The following is a 12783-nucleotide window of genomic DNA, read 5'->3' as shown; positions in this document are numbered from 1 at the left end:
GAGCTTCTAGAAACCCAGATGGCCAGGCTGCACCCCAGACCAATTAAATTAGGATCTCATCAGTAATTTTAAAGCTCCCCAAATGATCTGTGCAGCCAAGGCTGAGAAGCACGGCTCCAGAATACATCAAAGAATGTTTTTAGAGAAAAGCCATTCTTCAGGGTATCTATTTTAGAGGATTTGTATTTAATAAATAATGAGCCCATTTAAATCAACCATGGCTGTGTGCTGTATTTAAAAGTTTACCGGAGAGCACTTATTGAGTGCTTACTGTGTACCGCGCACTGGGGGAAATGCTTTGGTAAGTACTACACACCATTTAAATCTTCACAAACACCCTCGCTTCCTGGGGCACACTGAGGCTACCTGCAGTTCTGCAGGCAGGAGGAAACTGACATGCAAAGGATTGAGTAACTTGCAAGAGCTCACGCAGCAAGCCTGAGATGGAGCCAGGTTTTGATGCCAGGCTGTCTGGCACCAAAGCTGATGTTAACTGCTGTGCCATCCTGCCTTCTGAGAGAAGAGGAAGTGGTGTGTTCACCGTTTAATCCTGCAGTTTTCCATATCCTCGTTTACACTGTCAGCTCTGCTGCGGGGTAGCCCAGCTTCTGCCTCAGTTACAGTCATTCTGAGTTAGTGGGATTTGGATTAATGAGGTTTTGCCGTATTCAACGAGGACTGGAATTGTTACCATGGATGGAATTTGCACTTCTGATTTTGTCCCAAAAGGAGAAGTGGAGGAAAGTTAAAACAGGTGTCCTGAGCTGGCAGGCAGAAAGCAGGATAGGGCCCTGTGACTTCTGCCAACATGCCACATGCCTTGGCTAAGCACCCCCTCTGTCTGGGCCTCAATTTCTTTTATAAAATGAGAGAATGATGTAGTTCCCTTCCAGTTCTGACGTGTAAATTTAATTAGATATTCAATCATGTCAGCACAGAAACATCCAGGCTTCACAGAGTACAACACCGGCTTTTAATAGGAGTAGAGTTTCAGCAGTTTTCTTTGTCTGCCTCCTGCGGGTGGACATCTCTCTGGCTCCAGGTTCTAGGCTTTGTGTTTAAAGTCTGTCCAGAGACGCCAGTAGAGGGTGGGTCAAGGAAAGCCCTATGGGAAGGGAAAGAGAGCCTGGTCAGAGTCTCCCCTGGAGAGTGGGCATGACTGTTCACATCCAGGGAAGAGCCCTGTGGAATTCCAGCACTCTCTCTCGCTTGGTGGGGTTCTCCTGTTCTCCGTTGACACGCACAGGATTTTGCAGGATCCAGATGCTGGAATCACTTATCACCTCTTTTCCAGATAGTTTCTCAGTCTCTACTTGAATTCCTCCAATAATGGGTAGCTCATTACTTCCAAAAGCTTACACAGAGCATGAGTCTTGTCTGGCTTTTCACATCATGGTATCCTGTGTTAACAGCCACTGGTACAAAGCAGGTGCTCATTAAGAATTTTTTTCAACAGATTAATATGCACAGAGAAATAAACTACTACCTTTGAGGAGGAGATGATGATTTCTAAGAGCAGTGGGCCTTTGAGTTGGTCCCTAAAAGGTGAAGAGAAAGTAGCCAAAGAAGAAAACATGGGAACGTCAGTGCAGGCATTAGGCTCTTCTGAAGGAGACCCAAGCAGTTCTACTTTATTCTGTCTTATTTATTGATGTGTTTTGGCCTGCACTGGGTCTTTGCTACTTTGCAAGGACTTTCTCTGGTTGCGGCAAGCAGGGGCCACTCTTGGTTGCAGTGCATGGCTTTCACTGTGGTGGCTTCTCTTGCTGCGGGAGCACAGGCTCTCGGTACACTGGCTTCAGGAGTTGCAGCTGACGGGCCCTCGAGTGCAGGCTCGGTGGTTGTGGTGCAGCAGGCTTAGTTGCTCCGTGGCGTGTGGCGTCTTCCAGTGCCAGAGAGTAAACCCATGTCCCCTGCATTGGCAGGCAGATTCTTATCCACCAGGGAAATCAAAGCAGTTCTACTTTACTAGAAATTTCTTCCTTGTGTCCAGCCAACATGGTGGTTCTAATTCTGCCCTCTGGGGCCACACAGAGCCAGGGACCCCATGTGTGAAAAGAGCGTTCCAGAATATTTCCTTTCCATGAGAAACATCCCCGTGTGTTTCAGACACTCTTCTTCCTCCTGTCATACCATGGTTCTGGGACCTTTCACAGCCTACAGTTCTCTCCATGGAGCCATTCCACCTGCCACCCTCCCTTACAAAGACTGGTACTCAGGATTCACAGAACTCACCGTGGACACGTCCCCAGCCACCAGCCCTCAGTCAGCTAACAAGCAAAGGTCGGGGAGACCTCCCAGTGGTCTGTCATATCACATTGTCCCAACCTATCAGAAGCAGGGAACTTGGATTGCTATGTCTTGAAACGTTCTTCATCTCTCCAAGGACCAAGCAGAGAAATAGATAGGCTTGTGCAACACCTGCTTTCTAACAGCTCTCGGTACTCCCTGCTGGTGAAACTGTGTGACCCAGTTGGAAGGTATCTCAGAACAACTAGAGAAAAAAATTCCAAGTTCAGCAAGTCACAGGTACTTGAGTCTTACAGGATCTGAGGACTGCGTGAGTTATACGACCCATGCCATGTTCCATGTGGCTGTCATAGAAGGTTTATTTTTTTTTAAGCATTCTATTGCTATGGCCATTCTGTGGGCTGTGAGGGAGAAAAAGAAGTCTCTGCCTTCTATGTATATTCCACCATTTCTTCAGACATCCTAGGAAGGAAATGCTAAGTTGTTAGACAAAACTATTCATTAAGTAGAAATATTTCAGGTCCCCAACTAATTTCATGCAACTTTTTCTTCCTCTTTCCTTGCATATATCTGTTTTTAAGTGGTCATAATTTGTAGTCAGAGAATGACAGTCTTTTCTGCGCTTCAGATTGTAGACTTTACCGGCTATATGCCAGACACTCAGCAAGAGGTTGGAGTAGGTCCAGGAGGTTGGAAGAAGTTCACCCAAGAGGTGCTTGCCTTCCTGGGTAGGAGAGCTGAATCACTGCAATTGGGTTAGTCAAGTGCTTAGTTCACATGGCAACGAGGCCCTCCGTGATCCCCTAACAGGGTCCAGACCAGCTATTTGCTGCTCTCCTCTCGCCGTATGTATTGTTCCTTCTTGGCTTTCATCACGTTTGTGATTTTATATCGATTTCTGTATTTCCCCGTCTAGTGCCTGTCTCTGTCATTAGTCTCTGTGTCCTAGGAAGGTGAAGGTCATGTTTGGTGTTTGCCACTGTGATCTTCCATCGAGCAGAGACTGGCACATGTAGAGGCTAAATAAATGTGTTTGGTGGAAGAGTCCACCCAGAAGAGAGAACCGTATATCTTTTGGGGGAGCAAGAGAAGATGTGACATCTGAATGCCACTGAGTCTTGAATGATAAAGAGGAGGTGGTCCAGGGAGAAGAACAGGGGCACACTGAGGAGTAAGGAGTATTGAGGAATGCTTAGGAGAGGGGAGTGAGGGAGCTAGTGTTCCCTAAGAGGAGATGCATGTGGAAGATAAGGTCGAGTTGAAGCCTGGAGCCATACGCTTGAGGGTCTGATATGCCCCCACTCACTAGTTTGGATGCTCCCCTCTCTTTAGGAAGAAGAGGGAGGGGAATCAGCTAAGTTCTGTGACCATAGGAGTGAATACGATCTCCCCTAAATTACTTTTTTTTAAAACTATTTATTTATCTGACTGTGCTGGGTCTTAGTTGCGGCACACAGGATCTTCGATCTTCATTGCAGCACACAGGATCTTTAGTTGCGGCTTGCAAACTCTCAGTTGCAGCGTGTGGGATCTAGATCTGGGACCAGGATTCGAACCTGGGCCCCCTGCATTGGGAGCATGGAATCTCACCCACTGGACTACCAGGGGAGTTCCCCTAAATTACTAGGATGGTTTTTAATACTTAAATTATGAATAAGATCCCCAAAGTACGGTTTTATGTTTTATTTCCTTCTACATACCTTTCATTTCCATTTTGTAGCTGCAACACCTGTCTACATATTTTTAAATTTTAGGTAGCATCATCATTACCATGAAAACATCCTGTCAACCATGGGCTAAAAACGAAGAATATGAAAAACCTGAGTTGTCCAATTTTTAAATATATGCTTTGGAGAGGCTCCATTTAAAAATTTTTTTTTACCCAGATGTTCAGAGCTACCCAAACATTACTATAAAATGCCACTTTTCATAGAGGCAGCCAAGGTCTTTTTATTATTATTATGCCTTTGGAAACCAATGATTTGTGCCTAAGACAACTCTCTCCATATTATTTTACCCTGAATAGAATGAGGTTGGTTGGGAGTTCTGCCCTAAGGAAATATCAAAACCCCAATACATACTCATTTATAGTTCGAAAGTGAACTCTCTTATCAGATTTCCTTTTATTTCCTGCTGGGGCAGTATGAACAGAACTCAGATGGAGGCAGAGGGTCTGCTGTATATCTTTTCAAATTTATGATTAAGAAGGTCACATATACATTTTTAAACACACTCCTTTTTGATAATAAATGAAGAATGAAACTGTGAAATGTCATCAGAAGCCGAATTACTCGTTTTTCTTTCATTCGCATACCCCTGCCTGCTGGCTTATTGCCTGCCAGTGGTGAGGAAAGGCCCAGGTAACCGAATGCTTCATTTCTTACGGTTTTGCTGTCTGCCTGGAATAGTCTCACCAGTGGAGCAGCGTGCCTGTGGCCAGAGCATTTTAACCGGAAGATGCACTTCTATTCCTGAGCCCCCTTCCTTGCCCCAGGACGATTTTTTTTAAATGAATAATTCCATTTTAGGCTGCGTTTGTCTTCAAACTGTGGCCAGAATGAGAGAAGTGAAAGCTCTTCTCTTCCCAAGTCCAGACCCACTCGAGATGCTTCTCTTTTATGTTCTGTGTCTATAAAGCAAGCTCTGAATGGATGCCATGCCTTTGGCATGAGGCACTCTAACAGATCATAGCGGGAGGGGAGGATGTAATCAGGGGATCTGTGCCTCCGGGTCCCTTCCTGTGAGGTCATCCAGCACTGGCTGGATCCTTTGGGAGAAGATCACTGCTTCTACACAGGCGGCCTCCTCTTCACAACACCTTTTGGGTCCTGGTGGCTGCTCCCTCTGCTTGTCCCTCTGGACCCACAGATGATAAACAGCTCTCCTGTCACTGTATTATACCTCGAGTTCCACAGAGTTGCAAAGAGTCGGACATGACTGAAGTGGCTTAGCCTGCAAGCATGTATGCAAAAGTTTCTAAAATATTCCTGTGTGTGTATGTGTTCGTGTGTGCACACACAGATATCAGTCATATCTGACTCTCTGTGACCCCATGAACTATAGCCGGCCAGGCTCCTCTGTCCTAGAATTTTCCAGGCAAAAATACTGGAACTGCTTGAATTTCCTGCTCCAGGGGATCTTCCTGACCCAGGGTTCGAACCCACATGTCTTGCATCTCCTGCATTGGCAGACAGATTCTTTACCACTCTGCCACCTGGGAAGCCGAGGTTTATCATTGCATTTAATAACTCCTCTGACAGGGGTTCATTACCTCTTAAAACTGCCTATTTCATTATCAGATGGGCTCAGCTTTGGAAATTTTCTGTGCAGGGCTAAATGTGACCTCTCTGGAACATCTGTTCTTTCTGTGTTAAAGTAAGAGTGGCCAGGATTGAATTTGAAGTCAAGCCCTGTGAAAAATGGAGCTAGAGACCTGAAAGAATTTGCCCTCCGGATATTTCATGTGCAACCCGTAGCTTTGCGTATCATAGGAGCAAAGTTACTGTGTTTAGATGGGTACCTATTGGGTGAACTCAGAGGGACGAGGTTTTTTTATTTACAAATATTTGAAGAACTACCATGTGCAGGTTAGTCGTAGTTTTATATCTCTGACAATAAATCTAAGACCCAATAGTTGACATTTAAAGGGAGTAGATTTCAAATCCACACGAGAACTTTTAGCTCTCAGTCTGCTAGTGAGGTGCCAAATTCTCCATCACTTGATATAATACGGGGGCGGTGGGGGGGGGGTGGGATTCCACAGCAGGACTGCTGGAGAGAGGACTCCCGCAGTGGGATGCAGTTAAATCAGTGGTGATGATCCAAAGGCAAGAAGAGCAGCTGCCACATGTCCAGCATTCGCTGTGTGCCAGGCACCGTGCTCCATACACATTATCTCACTTAGTCCTCATTTAATTCCTCTGAGGTTGGCCTGTGAAGTTCAGAACGTAACGAGGTTAAGGGACTTGCCCTGCCTCATGCAGCCGCAGGCCGCGTGGAGGGAAGATATGAACCCCGGTCTGTCTGATGCCAGAGCTGATGGTTTCAATCCCAGTGGTTGGTGTTAGAATCACCCGGGGAACTTGCTGGCCATACAGATGTTTAGTCCTTGTCCTACTTGTATGACTCTAGGATCTGGGGGCTTTTTCCGCTGAGTGATTCTGGTGTACACGAGTTTGAGCATGGCTGCTCCAGGTCGCCGTCATCATTGTCATCATTGTCATCGTCACCATTATTCTAAATGCCTATCTGGCTCTGAGGATTCTTATAGGGATAACTGTACATCTAGTTGTGCTTTACCTTTTTTTTTAATTAAAATTTATTTATTTTAATCTGCTTTAACTTTTATCCTTTTGAGCTATAGGGCTAACTAACGTCCACTCTTACCCCCTGTCCCCACCAGCCCCTTCTTCAATCCATCATTGTTTTGTGGGTTATTTTATGAGCTTAATCATGGAGAAGGGCCAGACTTCATTATGCATATCCTTCAGAGCCCCATAAGACAAATTCCACATGACCATGTCTCCCTTTTAAAGTTAGAGAAATGTTATGGAAATCTCATTATTTCCCATTTTAAGCTCAGTAAAGAACACACCATTTGGTGGGGGTGAGGCAGAATGAATGTCATATTTCTGAAACTGAAGCCATTAAAAGTTTCAGGATGACTTAGGCTTATCCCACCTTGACCTTGGAGGACCTTCCTTGACCCTGTTACTGGGCAATGCTCCAGGGTTTGGGGGTTGAGGATGGGTGGGAAAAGAGCAGTCTGAACTTCCAGCCCTTTGAAGCAACTGTCACTATCTGACTGTGATTTTTCCCCTTGCACATGTCCCAAAGGAAGCTGGCCAAGAAGCAGAAGGAGACCCAGAGTGGAGCACAGAGGGAAATGGGGCCCGTGGCCTCGGCCGACAAACCCACTGCCAAGCTCAGCTCCAGCCGCAATGATGAAGGCTTCTCCTCTAGCTCACAGGATGTGAATGGATTCGGTAAGTTGAGCCAACCAAGGGGAAGGGGATATCTGTGGTCCAGCTTGACCCTGGTACCTCTGCTATTGACCCCTCCCAGTGTCAGATGCTGTAGTACATGGGGGCTGGATGCTTCCCTGGGATCATCAGGATGAAATTTCCCTGACAAAGACTGGGGGCACCCATCCAGAATCCATCCCAAAGCAGATGGAAATAACGGCAAGTCATCTTAATTTCTGCTTGTGCACAGAAAGCAGGTTAAAACTAAGAAACAAGAAGGAGAGCAGGATTACACACTTAAGGAGAAAAATATGCCATACTGAATTGAGTGTTGTAGAGTTCTCAAAGCAGTGTTTCACATAAACCATGAAAGGTAAATGCCTTATGGGTTATGACTGTCTCCATTTCTCAGCTTAGGAAACTGAGGCTCAGAGAAGTGCTTTCTCCAAAGCCCCATGGTTGACGAGTAACTCATTCAGTCCTGGAATCTGTGCCTACCCAGCCTTGCCCAGTTCCCAAGTGGCATTAAGTCAAAAGCAATGGTATTCTTATGCAGAGTTAACACAGGATCTCAAGCTAATAGAAGTGGCCACGGTTTCAGGGTTGACCCCTGTCCAAAGGAGAACCTCAGGACTAGTAACCTAAAGCCATCTTGGCAATCAGACTCAAGAGAGCTGACTTTTGCTCTTATGTTTCTGAAAGCCGGTTCTTTTTCTAGTTTTCATAGAAATGCTGGATTCCCCAGCCTCTGCTCCAAATTGGGGAAAGCAGGAAATCTAAAGGAATATGAACAGAGACACATGTTCTCTCCACACTGTGCCATTGGCAAAGGGAAGAAATCATATTTTGTAAAAATCACTTCATTATTGCTATTGTTCACTGTTCAGTCAAGAGGTTGTGTCTGACTATTTGTGATTCCGTGGACTGCAGCATGCTAGGCTTCCCTGTCCTTCACTATCCCCCACACTTTGCTCAAACTCATGTCATTGAGTCGATGATGCCATCCAACCATCTCATCCTTTGTCATCCCCTTCTCCTCCTGCCCTCAATCTTTCCCAGCATCAGGGTCTTTTCCAATGAGTCTGCTCTTTGCATCAGGTGGCCAAAGTATTGGAGCTTCAGCATCAGTCCTTTCAGTGAATATTCAGGATTGGCTGGTTGGATCTCCTTGCAGTCCAAGGGAATCTCAAGAATCTTCTCCAACACCATAGATTGAAAGCATCAGTTCTTCAGCGCTCAGCTTTCTTTATGGTTCAACTCTCACATTCATACATGACTACTGGAAAAACCATAGCTTTGACTAGACAGACCTTTGTCAGCAAAATAATATCTCTGCTTTTTAATATGCTGTCTAAATTGGTCATAGCTTTTCTTCCAAGGAGCAAGCATCTTTTAATTTCATGGCTTCAGTCCCCATATGCAATTATTTTGGAGCCCAAGAAAATAAGAAAACAATGTTTCCATTGTTCCCCATCCATTTGCCATGAAGTGATGGGACCAGATGCCATGATCATCATTTTTTGAATGTTGAGTTTTAAGCCAACTTTTTCCCTCCCCTCTTTCACCCTCATCCAATGGTTCTTTGGTTCCTCTTTGCTTTCTGTCATTAGAGTGTTATATTCTGCATATCTGAGGTTGTTGATATCTCTCCCTGAAATCTTGATTCCAGCTTGTGCTTCATCCAGCCTGGCATTTCTCATGATATACTCTGCATATAAGTGATATAAGCATGGTGACAATATACAGCCTTGGCGTACTCCTTTCCCAATTTTGAACCAGTCCATTGTTCCATGTCCAGTTCTAACTCTTTGTTTCTTGACCTGCATACAGGTTTCTCAGAAGGTAGGTAAAGTGGTCTGGTATTCCCATCTCTTTCAGAATTTTCCACAGTTTGTTGTGATTCACACAGTCAGAGATTTTAGCATAGTCAATGAAGCAGAAGTAGATGTTTTTTGGAATTCCTGAACCCCATGAACAGTATGAAAAGGCAAAAACAAAAGCACATGGATAAGATCAATTTGGGATGACGGGGGTCTATGAGGGGATGAAGACAGAAAGGAAACAAGCATTAATGGACCACCTTTGTCCACACCACCACCTGTGAGATGCTTTCTATGCTTGTTCCCATTTTATAGATGATGCATCCAGAGTTCAGTGTTTGGCTGACCTGCCCACTGGTACACAGCTGTTTCCTGGTGGATCCAGGATCCGAGGCTACCACAGACCCCTGATTCCTAATCTCACGCACAGCACAGCACCTAGCTGAGGAAGTTTACAAAATCCATGTATGTAGGCCCCGCACCTTACTTGCTGAATCAAAACCTCCTGGGGCACCAGGAGTGGGAGTGGGACTCAGGGATATAGATTTTGTAAAAGCCACGCGGGAGGTTCTTACAGGCAACTTGGTTAGAAGCACTGAACTTTGAAAGAGGCAGCAGAGGTTTTCAAATACTGACGTGCTGCCTTAGGAAAGAGATTTTGCTTGAAACACATAATGATTGAAAAAAATAGTAAAATGAATACCCGTACACCTTTTACCTAGGCTCACCAGTTGTTCACAATTTGCAACATTTGCACTCACTCTCCCTCTCTTTTTCTCTCTCTCATACACACACATGGTACACATCCACACAGTATATACACACACACTATATATACACAATTTTCTGAACCATCTAGATGTAAGTTTTGGGCATCGTGATACTCCCACCTCCAGAAAATTCAGCACGTTTCCTGAGAATGAGGACAGCTCTTCAGCATAATTGCAGTAAACTTATCTTACCCAAGAAATCTGACCTCGTTTCAGTCTCTGATAGACCAGTCCATCGCTGAATTTCCCCCGTGGCCCTAAAGTGCTCTCTCTTTTATTTGTTACTATCTTTTGGATCCAGGATTCAGTCAAGGTGCTCACTTTATATTTGACCTCCATATTTCCATCACCTTTTTATCTACAGTGTTCTCCCACCTTTAGTTTTCCTTTCAGGATACTGACATCTTTTAAAAATCCAGGCCAGCTGTCCAATACTCCTGAGTCCAGATTCGTCTGAATTTTTTTATCATGACCATATTCAGGTTAAACGTTTTGGCAAAACTGCTGCCCAGGTGACATTGTGTACATACTTCCCTTTGCATCATTTCAGTAGAAACTATCACTCTGCTAAGCTATCACAAAGCTAGCACTTTGCCCACTCTTGGTGATGCTAAGTTTGAGCACTTATTAAAGTTGAGAATTGGGCAGAGTCTTAACAGTACATACTGATTATTTCATGAGCAAATATTTAGCTTGTTTTCCTCAGAGAGCAGAGCAAGTTTACAGTCTGCCTAACCACAAAGTCAGTTCTTTTTGAAAAAAAAAAAAATCTGTTTCCTTTTGGTTGTGCGGAGTCTCTGTCGCTTCGAGGACTTTTCTCTAGCTGCAGCGAGCAGGGGCCACGCTCCAGGAGCAGTGAGCGGGCTTCTCTTTGCCGCGGCTTCTCTCACTGGGAGCACAGGCTCTAGGCCACGTGGGCTCAGTGGTCACGGCTCCCGGGCCCTGGAGCTCAGGCTCAAGAATTGTGGCGCGTGGGCTTAGTTGCTCCTCGGCAGGTAGGATCTTGCCTGATCAGGGATCGAACCCATGTCTCCTGCATTGGCAGGCAGATTCTTTACCAGTGGGCCACCAGGGAAGCCCAGTCTCCCCACAGAGTCAGTTCTGAATCCATTCTCCACACAGGTGAATTTCTGGGATTTGTACATTCTAGCAGAGGGCAGGAGAGGCAGAAAAGGGGATGGTAGGTAACTGGGCTTGGTTTCTCCTTGTAGGTGCACGCTGAGCGCCCCTGACCCCATGCCCTGCCTCTGACCGTGTTAACTTGTCACTGACTCTCCTGCTTTTATTCTGGGCAAGGGAGTTCACTAGCAGGTCTAGCGGTTGGCACATGCTGGCCAAGTGGCACCTAGTGACCAAACTCTTTCCCATCCAGGCCAAGCACTTGTGCACACTTACTCCATTTGTAAAAATGCCGTGGGAGGATTCTGAAGACCAAAGAGGTGTGGTCAGAGACACACGACAGACATGATGACACCCAACTTGCAGGCATTTGACCACGAGTGCAAACCTGGGGAACACCAGTTTCTCGGATTTCAAGGGGAAAACACCACTTTCATTTCCCTCATGGGCTAAAGCTTGGACTGTTTAAGATGAAAGCACCCAAGACTGGGATGGATTGGCCGGCCAGTGAGGAAGAAGCGGCAGATCCAATCAAATCTAATTAGATGTTTTAAAGTCCAGACACAGTCTTTCCAAGATTGATGTGTGTGTGTTTTATATTTATATGCACACAGGCATGACATGCATACATACACAGACATGTGTGTATATATACATATTGGACGTGCATTTATTTTAATATTGTTTTTAAGAAAGAAAAAATTCAATCAACATACTCAGTCATTAAGACATTTTTGCATTTGTATGAATCAATGAGTAGTTAGGATTCTGTCTATTTATCTGGTATCCTCAGGCTAGAACCACCAACACGTTCTGGAGATTCTTTTGAATGCCCTGAAATGCATCAGGTACCTTTTAAAATGCTCTGTGGAACCACTTGGATGTGATTTGAGGGGGGGCGGAATGTAAGTAATGCTTACATTGGCGATGTGGAAATTGCTCCTGAAATCACCCTGATGTATGTAAAATTGAATCTGTTTTTGTGACATTAGGAAAGTGACTGGCTTCTGCATCAGTGTCTTTAGGAGGCCCTGAGATTATTCACAGTGTTGAGTAAGCATTGAGCAGAGAATAGGTGTCACATTGGAAAAGATTACAGAAAAACCTGCCCTGAGCAATTATTTCATTACGGAACAGGTGGCCCCTGACCTAATTCAACCTTGGCACCCAACTGTGTGAGTTTGTTTTCCCGGATTTTCAATTCTAAGTGACCACTGAGTTCTACAGCATCCATTCCCTCAAGCCTCCCAATTTTGTAGAGGGCTAGTGACCTCCAGGATACAGGGGTGATGGCTCTCCGTCGGGTGGGCTGTTGCTCTGGAGAGCTTTGGCATTCTTGAAAAAGGAGTGCTTGTCAACTATGTCCATTGTTTGCCGTTTAAAGGATTGCTGGCTTTTATTAAGTAATCTCATTTTTATCTTATTGGCCTGTTTTCCTGCTTGTTCTTTTTCTGAGATCTTTGGCTCACTGGGATCATTCTCTGGGTCTTTCTCCTAGTGCTTTCTTTTTTATATTCCTGTTTAAATCTTCCTTATGTCTTTTGTTCATAGTCTCACCCTCTGCTTGTTTATTTTCAACCCAAATCAAAATGCTTCAAAACAAATCACTGTTGAATTCTGTGATACAAGGCTTAGCTATCTATCCTTCCTGTAATAGCATTTGACAGACTCACTTGCCCATTGGGTACTGTTAGTAAACTCCATCTTCATTTTTTGCTTCTATTCTATTGAATGGTTTCATGTCTGGCGGGTGAAGGCAGTTTATCTCTTAGGAGCATCCCATGCTGGGCCATCAAGCTATCTGTTCAGTAAAGAAGCAAGCATGGTTGAGGGTTTAAAAGAGACAGTCAGTGGCCATTT

The 12783-nt window shown here is 44.9% G+C and overlaps 1 protein-coding gene across 6 annotated transcripts in view; it reads left to right on the top strand.

Moving 5' to 3' along the window:
- Positions 1-12783, top strand: part of PTPRT (protein tyrosine phosphatase, receptor type T) — a 1156023-nt gene that overhangs the window by 1014422 nt on the left and 128818 nt on the right. For all 6 annotated transcript variants that reach the window (XM_018057887.1, XM_005688694.3, XM_018057889.1 and 3 more), the window contains one exon: positions 7087-7235. In XM_018057887.1, the coding sequence (XP_017913376.1) occupies positions 7087-7235 (149 nt within the window). The remainder of the gene's footprint in view (positions 1-7086; positions 7236-12783) is intronic.

Source organism: Capra hircus, chromosome 13 (genome assembly GCF_001704415.2).
Source record: "Capra hircus breed San Clemente chromosome 13, ASM170441v1, whole genome shotgun sequence".
In the NCBI taxonomy this organism is placed as follows: Eukaryota; Metazoa; Chordata; class Mammalia; order Artiodactyla; family Bovidae; genus Capra; species Capra hircus.
This window is presented reverse-complemented; position numbering and strand designations above follow the sequence as displayed.